This window comes from Sceloporus undulatus, chromosome 2, assembly GCF_019175285.1.
Source record: "Sceloporus undulatus isolate JIND9_A2432 ecotype Alabama chromosome 2, SceUnd_v1.1, whole genome shotgun sequence".
NCBI classification, from domain to species: domain Eukaryota; kingdom Metazoa; phylum Chordata; class Lepidosauria; order Squamata; family Phrynosomatidae; genus Sceloporus; species Sceloporus undulatus.
Genome location: NC_056523.1, coordinates 49,523,676 through 49,535,880, shown reverse-complemented (window position 1 = coordinate 49,535,880; position 12,205 = coordinate 49,523,676). Strand labels below are relative to the sequence as shown.

The window sequence follows — 12,205 nt, the reverse complement described above, 5'->3', positions numbered from 1 at the left end:
ATTTTTTTAAAAATGTCACTTTCAAATATAAAACAGCAAAGGTTTTCTTCATGCTGCATGAGACTATGAGGCTTTGCACCTCCCTCCTTTTTTGTATTTACAGATAATTTTTGCAAAATATTCATGTAAGATTTTTGCAGAAAAAGCTGGTTTTCTGCCAAATACAACAATTTTGCACAAAAGGTGTTTCACAAAACATATTTCTACACAAAATATAACCGTTTTTGCTATTTGATGCCATGGGTTTTGTGCAAGAGAAAGGCGAGACATTAATAAAAGAAAGAAGGAATTTTTTAAAAAAAAGTAAAATAAATATTTCTGCTACTAAAATGGCCACTTGTCTTTGACAATTTTTTCAATAGGGTATCTCAGTATGTTGAGACATCTTTCCCCACCGAAGATGAGAGAATTTGTGAATATTCTTTACATCCCTAAAATATCTGTATATCTACATACAATAAAAAATGGAAGTTTTAAATTACTTTTGCTATAGATAAAGAAAACTGTTGGAGGTGGAGTTAAAAACTGAACCTGTACTGAAAATCAAATGCATGCAGGTAAAATGTGCTGCAGTGCAGGTGGGTAATCTGCAGGCCTCAATGTCTCTGGCAGGCTCACTTACTTCAAAAAAACCACTTTGAAGCACTTTCAAGCCACTTAAAGGTGAAAAGTGCTTTGATCCAGCTGGGTGGGGGAGAAGAGATTGCTCTGAAATGATGGATCTGGACATATCAGTTCTTTGAAAAGGTGTTAGAAGGGAGGAAGGAAAGAGAGAGTGTGTTGATCTCTCTCTGGTAGATATGTGTGTGTGTGAAAGAGAAGGTGTGTGTGTATCTGGGAACAGGAGTTCCCAAAACAAGTAATATTTCCAAGCTGTATGTGTGCAGAACAATGAAGCCAAGGATATTTCTGTGTATTTAGAAATAGGTAGAGGTCTTATTTATCACCTGATTCTACCTGATCTTTTTAACTCCTAAGGATTGAATAAGGATCTCTTTAGATATAGTCTGCATAAAATAGTGTAACTACTGAAATCTACAGTGAGCCATCAATAGACATTCCATTCATATTCCTTTCAGAGCTAATCACATTAGTAGATTGTTTGTCTTCTGTCAATTTGTCTGAACTTTAGTTAAAGTCAAAGCTTGGGCCTGTCCACCAACTCATGTGGTTCTGAATTCTAACAGCTACTGCTGTGATAGGCAGAAAGTCCAGAAAAGTTATATTCTGTTGTTGTACTGCAGAATGTTAGAATTCGTTATCTGAAGTGCAACATTCTTAGTGGGGTTTTCTTATGTCACTGGAAAACTCATTATTCTGCCATGAAATGAATAAGTGGTGAATCTCTTTTCCACCCCTAGTTTGTTTTTACACATACACTTTGTGGTGCCATAGCTAGGATGCATTCAGAATGTGAAGTTAATAAATAACAGCCCTGAAATAATATACAAAGGATGCTTTAAAATACTTGTAATCTGCTACATAAATGTTCACATGTTGCTATTAATGAGGTATGTATGGTAAACCAACAGTGTTGTAAATTTCCAAATACTGAAACTCAATTGTTCTGATTCCATTTCTCCTTTTATAATCCACAGATGCCTTTAAGAAACCCTGAAGGTGATGACAAGGAAGGACACTGGATCCGAAGCTTAACAGAACTTAGAAGAAGGTTTGAGAAAACAGTGAAGCAATTTATAAATGGGGTTTTGATGATCTCAGGTATAGTCATTTTTGCTGGTTTTCTGGAATCGATATAATTTTATTTTTACTCTGAATCTCCAACAGCCCCATTAATGTTCAAATGAATAATTTTACAAATTTGGCATATTTTATTCTTTATCCTTCTCCAATCCTGCCTACTCACCTTGAAGCAGAGAATGACCATGAGAGGTAGCTTTGGGGTTTTATCCACAACCATTTATGCACAATGATGTGGATGTTTACGCTATGCTGAGAAGATGTTGAGTTGAGGCCATGGCCTTTCAGATAGTCTGAACTCAAGCCAATAAATCAGTCATAAAAAATTATGAGTGCCTGTCTGGATTATATCAGTGACTATGGCGGGTTATAGACCACCGCATTGATGCGGTCTGCCGCCGCCGCCGCTTGCTCCGTGCGGGAGCCGCAGCAGCCACACCGCGCGGTTCCCGCGCGGAGCAAAAAAGGAGCTCCAAAATGGAGCTCCTTCTTGTGGTGCCTCTATGATGTTGCGAGGCGCCGCTGGTGCATTCGCGACGTCATAGGCGCCGCGACACGTTCGGACGCTATGCGTCCGATATGTAAAGATGACGCCGGCCGTGTGGAATGGCCGGCGCCATATTGTATGGACAGAGTCCGTATTAGACCCAGGGGCGTCTAGAAGAGACGCCCCTTTTTTAAAATGGGACGTCCTGCGGACGTCCCAAGTGCCAGTGTGTAACCAGCCTATGTAATCCAGTGTTGACAATACAGATTCTTCTTGAGTGTTCCTGAACACACTAGCTTGCTATTTATCCTGCATCCTGTTGCCAACCAGGGAATGTTACACTCAGCTATGCATATTGATCAGGCACATGACTTATACACATGACTTCCCCATAGATTCAGTAGAAGTGGGAAGGCGAACATGCCTATTGTTGACCACATCTTGCAATATATATTCTGACCTCATGAAAAATTGTCCAAGTGTACAAACCTCTTTCTTGCTGCTTGGGGCATGACAAACAGACATGGTGTTGCATCTCTTCATATATATTTGTATCTCTGTGTGTGAGAGAGGGGAAACCTTTATGTGGCTCTAATTTAGCTGTATTAGACATCACACTTGGTGTCCCCCTGGATATGTTTTATTATTTTGTACAGTCTTAACTATACAGTATGTGCTTTTTTTTTGGAATTTTCTTTTGTAATCTACCTTGAGTCCCAGACTGGAAGAAAGGTGGGTGTATAAATGAAGAAATGGATGGACGGATGGATCATTGGGAGATTTGGGCCATTATCACATGAGACTTTTAAACTGCAATTAAAGTTGGAGAATAGTGTCATTAAAAATACTTATTGTACAATGTCATCTCTGTCCCTGTGAAGCATTGGTAGAGCATCCCTTTTCACTGTCAGGGAAAATCTGTTAAGAAGCTCCCAACCACACAGTTGTACTCCATAGGTGCAAAACACCCCTTCCACTGCAATTCCAACATTGATAGTCACATGGTGTGTTTCCTTTCCCCTGCCCCCCCTGCTATTTCTAAGCAGGCTGTTTTTCTTTTTTCCCTTTCTTTTGAAATAAAATTGCATTAACATAACTCTGGAACTGTGTCAAAAATAAAAAAAACACTTAAAAAACAAGCTGGGTAGGACATAGGGCAGGAAGGCAGGATTAAAGAGAAGTGATGGAGAAGGGACTGTCAATGGCAAAAACAGCACTTTCATGCTATTGCAGAGATATGCTATATTTGAATGTTCCCAAACTGGTATGTTTCCATTCTGTTTTAATAAAGTGATTACTGTGAGACTGAGGCTCATGTGATAATGTGCTTTAGGAGTTATAGTCCAACATATTTGGAGGACAATATGCTGGGGAAGAATGCCCAGGTCTTTCTTCACTGGCCTAAGATATTTCATTTTGCCACTTGGTCGGAAGCTGGGGTTGTAAAATACAATCAGAGATTGTGTTTTAAAGGTGTCATAACATGAAATATGTTCTTTCAGGGAAAGTGACAGGTTAGTGTTTTGTACAAATGTATGACTGGGGGAGGGGAAGGAGGGGTGAGATTGAATGAAGTTTTCAGATTATCATTTTTTGTTGTTTCATTATATTGTATGTAAAAAAAGAAGAAAAAAAAAAGAATGCCCTCCCCCCAAAATATCATGGGGGGAAAAACCCCACAATGAAAGACATTCTTAAAGAGAGGGAATAGAGCTACCCTAGGGACATATATAGCCCCGACGTCATTTTTGCATCTCTCAACACTTGTGTCCCAACTCCATGGATTATCCTTTTTCTGGCCTTCAAAAGGTGGATTACCTTTTCAAAAAGTTACAGGGGCCCCTTGTGCTATTTCATCCTTTTAAAGCCTTTTTCCAAAGCCAGATGCGGACTTTGGCCAGAAAACTGGCTACCAGACCCACCAGAGTTCCACACATCTGTTCTAAAAGGACTGATAACTGAAATTAAAATCCATAATTTAATATAAATAAATCACTAATAAATAAATAAATAAATAAATAAAAACATTAAAATGTACTGGTTTCTGTAACACAGTGTAACATCACAACATAATGAACAGTTCTTTTCCTGTTTATCTGGCAGGAATATGCTGTATAGACTACCCACTTGAATATTCTTCTGCCAAGCAAGTGAAGTTCATGGTGAGGGAATCACCCATTCATGCCTGGGGTAGAAAATTAAGAGATGAAACCCATGCCACAGTTTTAGAAGGAAAGGGGAAACCAGATGCCAGGGCACTTATTTCACGGTACATTACCACTTACCAGGCTTTCAAGGAGAAACAAAGACCAGCTTCAAGGTTAGTATTCTTTGCCTCTGCAGCAAAATGTCTAGAGTGAGCCCTAGGAAGGTGCAAACTAATTTATGGAGAAAATATTGATATTATTATTATTATTATTTCATAATATTTTTGTCAATAATTTTTTCAAGTTTTATGCCATTTCAGGAATTTTTCAAGATTTGGATGACACCACAGGAAAGGCATTCTTTAGTAGCCACCTGTCATGCCACATTTGGCAGAGGGACATAGAGAAGTGATTCCAATGATTATTTTGATTGGCATACAAAGTTAGATACCAGTAGTTTTTCTGCCAATCTGCAAATATCTTGTTAGGGAAAATCATTGAAATAGTCTGAAATAAGTACATTAGCCTAGGCAATATATTCATTTTAATAGCCAGTATTTCCCCCAGTAATTATAAATTTATATCATCCCATTTGTTCAAGTCTTTCCTAATATCTTCCCATAGCCTTGTATAATTGTTTTCAAACAATTGTTGGTTCTTCATTAACAAATTAACTCCCAGGTGCTTCACTACTTTGACTATCTCAAATCCTGTTTTTTGGGTTAATATTTCCTTTTCTGTTTTCTCCATGTTTTTAGTCAGTATTTTTGTATTATCTGAGTTTATTTTAAGTCCTGCACATCTCCCAAAATCCTTAATTTTTTGTAACAATGGCCCAATTCCCTTTAATAGATCCTCCAAGATTTTAACCAAATCATCTGCAGCCTTTAGCTTAAATTCCTCTTTTCTAATTCTAATTTCTCTTATTTATTTTTCTTTCCTTATCTCTATATTTAACATTTCTAAAGCTAATATAAATAATAAAGAAGAAAGAGGGCAAATTTGCCTTGTTCCTCTTCCAGTTTGTATCTCATCAGTAGTTTCCTCATTTATTACCAATTTTGTACCCTGGTTAGAGTAGATCAATTGAACCCCCTTATAAAAAAAAATCTGTTATTCCTATTTCCCTTAACATATTTGATAGAAATGACCAATTCAAGGTACCAAATGCTTTTTCTGTGTGTAAAAATATTAATGTTCCCTTAATTTCATTATGATAGTTTATATATTCAGTTACATTTATAATCGTCCTAATATTATCTCTTATCTGTCTTCTTGGTAAAACCTGTTCTGATCCTTGTGAATATGCTCCTGTAGTACTGTTTTTAATCTGTTTGCTAATATTACCACAAATATTTTATAATTCACATTTAATAAAGCAATAGGTCTTATAGTTTTTCATTGACACCAAGGGGCTGTAGCCGCTTGTTTTTGCCTCACACAGAGGCTGCACCAACCAAATGCTGCGGCCTCTGGGAGGCATAAAAAGACAGGTTCTTTCTGGGATGTGCCCAGGGTGCTATTGGTGTCCTCGAGGACACCAATGACGTACGTGGAGTATGGAGGCTGTGCTGCACGTATGTCATCATGGCAGCCCCTATGTCGACGGGTGTGAGCCATGATGATGCCAGAAGTGCACAGTAAGGCTCGGGAGTGTGTGAACACTCTAAAACTGACCCCATAACAGCGCTTTTTGCCCATCGGTATCGGGCCCAAGTCTCAATTTTCTTTTGTTCATCAGTACAGCATTTGCTTTCTTCCAACTATTTGGGACTTGTTGGCTTTGTAAAATACTATTAATGACTAAATGGTTTCACTACTTCTGTATGGAATTTCTTATAATATTCTGCTGGGAGACCATCTGGTCCTGGGATTTTTCCCTTTGGGGAGAAAATCTTTCAAGCAACCTATCACTTTTGGATTTATTAACCTTTAACCAGCATTTTGAATGAAACATGGAATTAACTTGTAGCCATTACAGATGGAAAAGTTCTAGCAAGTTATAGTCACACTGACAACCATGCTACCGCACTTTGGATCATTTTTTATGTTTCTGGACTGTTGGGAAAAGCAGCCTAACTTATAATTCATTGCAGTAATCTGAATGTGAGGTTACCAGAGTATGGATAACAGTAGTGAAACTGCCTCTATTCAGTTAGAAATCTCTGCTTAGATTCAAGTCCCAACTTGTATTCATCTGATAGTCCCTTTCTTTCTCTCTAATCCCATTGAGTGCTTCCCATAGGGAACCAGTTACTTCACCTCAGGATGCAGTTCCTGTACCAGACACCTGGGCCTTGTCTACCGACTGTCCGAATGTGCTGCGCAGAATTTTGGCCAAAGAAAGTGATATTGTGGGTTGCAAGTGCGTGGTCAAAATTCCACTGATTACAGATGTGGAATTTGAAAAGTTTATCGCTGCTCCAAGAAACCCACATCAAGTGCTTGTGATATGTATACTGTCACCTGAAAACCATTCCTACTCTCCTTTCTTTGAATGGTCTGTAGAAAAGATTTATGTACAGATGCAGCATGGTCGTCCATCCCCTTGTGTTCAGGTGAGCTAAATTTTGGCACTTAACATATTGGTGTCCCTAAAGCAAGTGTATCCTTCTTGCTTTCTTACTTGTAACTCTTACAACATTGGGAAATTTTATTTCTTTCCTACTGAACATGTATAACTATCCAAGAGTAGCATAGTTATGTACCTGTGTTTGCATTGCATGAACACACTATCTGATGCAAATTTATTCTGCTAACGTCTTGTATATTTTTAAAATGTCTATTGCTAGATCATGTAGTTTATGAGAATGAGACAAACATGGAAACAATACGTGAACAGAAGCGGAATCTGGCTTTCTGGGTTTTTTTGTATAGTTTCTCTGTTCCTCTAGAAATTTCCTAAAAGGCTTTAGTCTAAACACATTCAGTAAGAAATAAGCATCAGTTTACACAACAGAACTTATTTCCATTGGAACTGATGACCTTGTTAGACATATGTAAGGTAAGTATTAAATACAACTGTCATTTATTTCTATCATTTATTTAGGACTGAAAAAATGGCTACATTTGGGGAGAGGGAACGCCTACCCCTGTGTAAATCTAATTCTTGTTTACCTGTGTTTTATCTCATTAAAGATATTATTGGTGCTCACAGTAGACTCTGGATTTAGGAGGCTCCCTTATAAAACACATAAGAACTGCCTGGCTAGATCAGGCCAAAACCCATCTTGTCTATCATTCAATTTTCAACAGTGTCCACTAGCCTTGCTGTTGCCTTTACAATTTACAAGTATATATTGCCTCTGAATATGGGAACACAATGTGTAGCTGCCATAGCCAATAGCCAGTTGTTCTAATCTTCTATGATTTTCTCTAACCCTTTAAAATTTTTAAACATAACAAGGAAGCTTTGCATTTCTGTGACAGATATGGAGGGTGGTGGAGCACAGCACTAGCAGTTGTACTTTTTAGAGGGTCTGATGGAAGGCAAGCAACTCTATTTTTCCACTGTTTTATTTCTTTCATGGCTGCTGTGCCCACAGCCTTTGTCTTCTGCCACTGCCTATGCTGGTGTAGTTATGCCACTGTAATGTACCAATAGGATTTGTCACACCTTTCATTTTTTACTCAGTTGCCACCCCTCAAGGCAGAGTCCCCCCTTTTTTCCACAATAGTCAGGGCAAGCATCAGTTCCTCAGCCTTTCAGAATGGGATTTATGTATAATACCTGCTCCTCAGGGCAAGCTATTAAAAGTGAAAAGCTATGAAAAATAAACACAGAATGGAATGAAAAAAAAGTTGGATATTAGTTTTGGAAAATGGATGGAACTGGGAGACGGTGAAGATGCAAACAGGGGGGAAAATGGATGGAGGTGGAGCAGAGAAAGCCAAGGAGGGGGAAAGGATGGCAGAGGAGGAAGAGAAGAGAAAGCTTCAGGGTGAGGAAGCATTGCTAAGGAATATGGTGAGGGAAAGTAGAAGTAGAGAGGAAAAAAGGGACAGAAACAGGAGCCCTCGGTGAGGGATGGCAAAATCTAGCAGTAGAGAGCCCATTTCAATAGCAGTTCAAGGAACTCTGAAAACTGCCTGTCACTGTTCTAGTTACAGTAACACCATGTTTCCAATTAGTTCTGGTTTGGTGTTATTTATAACGAAACTGTGGTCTTACACTTGCTATGCAGTTAGTGTACTTAGGCATTAAAAATCTTAAAACTGAGTAAGGAAATTATCACACCAGCCCCTTTCTCAGTGCAGTCACGCAATTAAATTAAAATGGGAACATGCTGCTTTGCAGGCAGCCACTACTACACCTCTTTTCATTCATACATTGGGGGCCCTTACCCCCATCGTGCTACCCTTCTGACCTCTCCTTTAACCCCACCTCCCTCCCTTATGGCCTACACATCATGCCTTTAGTTAGGTTTTTTTAAAAAAAAAAAAATAAACTTTTTTTGCACAGTTCCTGAGCTCTGCAGCTGTTATTTAAGCTTTTAAATGTTTTTTTTAAACTTAAGTTGAGGTTGCAGAGCTCTGGAATTGCACAAAAACTGAAAAAAATAAAAAGGCTAGCAAGGGGGAAGGGGAAGAGGAGAGGAAGGAACACCATGTAACTGGCAATTGCGCAACTGCCCCAGGAATAACTTTTTTGCACATGGGTCATTGTGGGATTGCTAGTTGAGTCATGGGTTTCCCCTCATGAATGAAAAAACACAGGTAAGGGACAGCTATGGGTGGGAGGCAGCATCATGCAATCAGCATCGCCAAAAGCACTTCCTTCCAAGTGAAATTGCGGTTTAAAAGCCATGTGTGGTAACTGCCCGTGTGTGTGTGTGTGTGTGTGTGTGTGTGATTTCTGAGTGAATGCCAGGTTGCCATCCTGATTATAGAACCTTGAGGTATTACTCCTGTATTAAGCCATGCTAAAACACTTCCCCCCTGATTTAATGGTCTCAGCTGATGGGAAGGTAAGTCTAGGTTCCATTTTGCTCAAGGTATGTTTCTACATCACCTCCAGGTGAGTCCACCAAAGCATATCAACAGAGGAAGGAGAGTTACTCATGAGCCCAGGTGTTGTTAGTATAAAACTGTGGTCAACAAAGTCCATCCCATGGGCCACATGCAGCCCTTGTGACCCCCCCCCAAGAAGACCTCTCCACTCCTGGCCCCAGCCCCACCCAATAAATTTATAAAATTTGGGGGGACAATTGTCAGGTAATTGTTTTGCCTCCAAAGGGGCCAAAGTTGCAGCATTTTCCTTACCCTAACCCTGCAAAGATCCTCCCCCCAACGTCCCCAAAATGCCAAAAAAGAGAGGGAAAAATAGGCCCAAAACTGGCCAAAATGGCAGCTGGAAGCGATAACTGATAACTTTGAGCATGCTGAAATTTGCTGGTGTGGTCCACCAGATGGATGCAGTGAGGAAAAAAGGCCCACACCCCATGTGCAGTTGCCTTCCCCTGGTTTGAAGGAAGCAATGTATGGCAAATCTCTCCTATGTGCTCTTGATATCTATGGGGAGCTGGTATAAGGGAGAGATTGGTGATAGGGATACTTTGGGAAAAGCTGATTATCAACATTCCCTCCCTTTATATTCAAGCAAGGATCTTTTTATTCAAGTAGGCCTTTAATAGCTAACTGGGTCTAGACAGATGTTTTAATGCATTTATTAAAGTGTTGTTTTAATTACTGTTTCTAATTAATGTATAATTTAATATATATTATTTATTTTTGTTTTATTACACATTTTAATATGACATAAGTCACCTTGGGTCCCAATCTTGGGAGAGAGGGAAGATCCTAAATAAATACATAAACTTTCATTGGCTCTTTCTGCAACTATTGGAGCTAACATGTTGAAGAAGCATCTGTTGTAGGTTCTTCTAGCAGCCAGGGTTGTCATGGAGAGACTCTGAAATTTATCACACAGGCTCCAGGCACAGGACGAGAACAGGACAAAAGGGACCTGAAAGGGAACATAACAAGTGGGGGACACATTTTACTGCACACAAGAAGTCCCTCACTTGTTCTGTTCCCTTCCCTTCTGTTCCCAATCCGTCCCCAGAGGAGGAGACTTTTGAGAATTGTTTTGAACAGTTCTCAAAAATTGCCCCCTCTGGAATGGATTTGAAATGGATGGGGAATGGAATGGAACAAGTGAGGGACTTTGCATGCAGTAAAATGCGTCCCCCACTTGTTCCACACTCGTTCCTGGCTCCTTCCGTTCTGTTCTTGTCCTATGCCAGCAGCCCGTGATACAATAAAGTTCTCTGGCTCTTCTGCCTAACACAGAGATGTGGTTCAAAAGTTGTATTTTGACCTTGTATACAGTCATGCTGGGATGGTACATTTTGCAAACTCCATTCATGTTGGGCTCAGGACACGCTCATTGATGGAATGCAGATCTTGACAGATCTCAACTGAGGCAATGAGGAGCTTGCTGACAGAAGGAGTCCCCATTCTTGCCCTATCTCCATTTCACCAACCTGCTTTTTTCTGGCCTCAGAAACATTTGATTATGTTTTCAATATTTGATTAATTAAAACAGAAACCTCCATGATTTTCCCAATATCCTGACAGAATTATGTTCTCCTTTTCCAGTGCAAACATGATCCTTTCCGCTTCCTTAGGTATGACCTAGAGAACCCTCTAAACAAAAAGCCCCCTCTTCTGGTGGAGAAACATGCTGTCGTTCCTGGAATGGTAGTGGTAAGCATCTGAACATGTTTCTTCTTGTACTTCTTCTTGGACTGCCAGTTGCCCTCTTTGTTTCAATGACATGATGAAAACTACCTTTATAATATTTTATGTAGAAAAGCACCAGAGGAGAGGTTTTGGGCACAATGATCCATACACTTAAAGTCCCAGAATCCTCACAACCCAAGGGTGGAAATCATGTGACACTGGACTGCAGGTCCCAGCCTTCCTCACCATTGGTTATACTACCTAGGGCTGTTGAGGAACCTACTTCAAGAATATCTTGGGGACTGCTCATTTACTACCTCAGCTGTGCCAAAAGTGCTGCAGGCTGAGCTGTGGCTGTTGCATTGGTACTGTTCACTTCTCTAGAGATGTGTGCTTAAGTGAGTTCCTCCTGAGGCACAAACTGAAGATGACATTGACTGTGTGAAGTCAATAAACATGAATGTCTGTGGTTACAAATAGCGCTAGTGCGAAAAACTGAGCAGTCTCTTTTGGCCCATGGTGGTGGTCAGGGGAATATGAACAAAACCTGTCAAAGGTCAAATTAGGTGAAGCTCTTGTGGTACCACTGGAGACATCTCTCCTGACATGCAGTTTATTTCTCCCCATTTGTTCCTCCCACTTGAAAAAACAGCAAAAAGGTTAATAAGAAGCCCCACCCATTTATTTTATTTATTTATTTCCAGAATGTATATCCCAACTTTCTCCTGCAGTGGGACTCAAGGTGGGTCACAACATATAAAAAAATACAATGTTAAAACATTGAGTACAAAAATTAAAAAAACACTACCAACAATTAAAACATAGATAAAACCAGCCTAATTCAAAGCAACAATAATAAAACATTAAAACATTAAACATTAAAACTGCTTTCAAATACAATCCTACCATCCAATACCTGCCTGAATAAAAATGTCTTCAGCTGCCAGCGGAAAGAGAGCAGAGAGGGGGACAACCTCACCTCGCGTGGCAGGGAGTTCCACAGTCTGGGAGTAGCCATGGAGAAGGCTCTCTCCTGAGTCCTCACCAACCACACTTGCGAAGGTGGTGGGACTGAGAGATAGCCCTCTTCTGCTGATCTCAGCTCGGGCTGGCTTGTATAGAGAGATACGGCCCTTCAGAATCCAAGCTGCTCAGGTCTTTAAAGGTCAAAAACAGCACCTTGAAT

General features: G+C 39.9%; 1 protein-coding gene across 1 annotated transcript in view; it reads left to right on the top strand.

Moving 5' to 3' along the window:
- Nucleotides 1-12,205, top strand: part of C2H3orf20 (chromosome 2 C3orf20 homolog) — an 86,208-nt gene that overhangs the window by 26,025 nt on the left and 47,978 nt on the right. The window contains exons 10-13 of the mRNA XM_042453978.1: nt 1,599-1,722; nt 4,292-4,508; nt 6,581-6,893; nt 10,936-11,043. Coding sequence (XP_042309912.1) covers nt 1,599-1,722; nt 4,292-4,508; nt 6,581-6,893; nt 10,936-11,043 — 762 coding nt within the window. The remainder of the gene's footprint in view (nt 1-1,598; nt 1,723-4,291; nt 4,509-6,580; nt 6,894-10,935; nt 11,044-12,205) is intronic.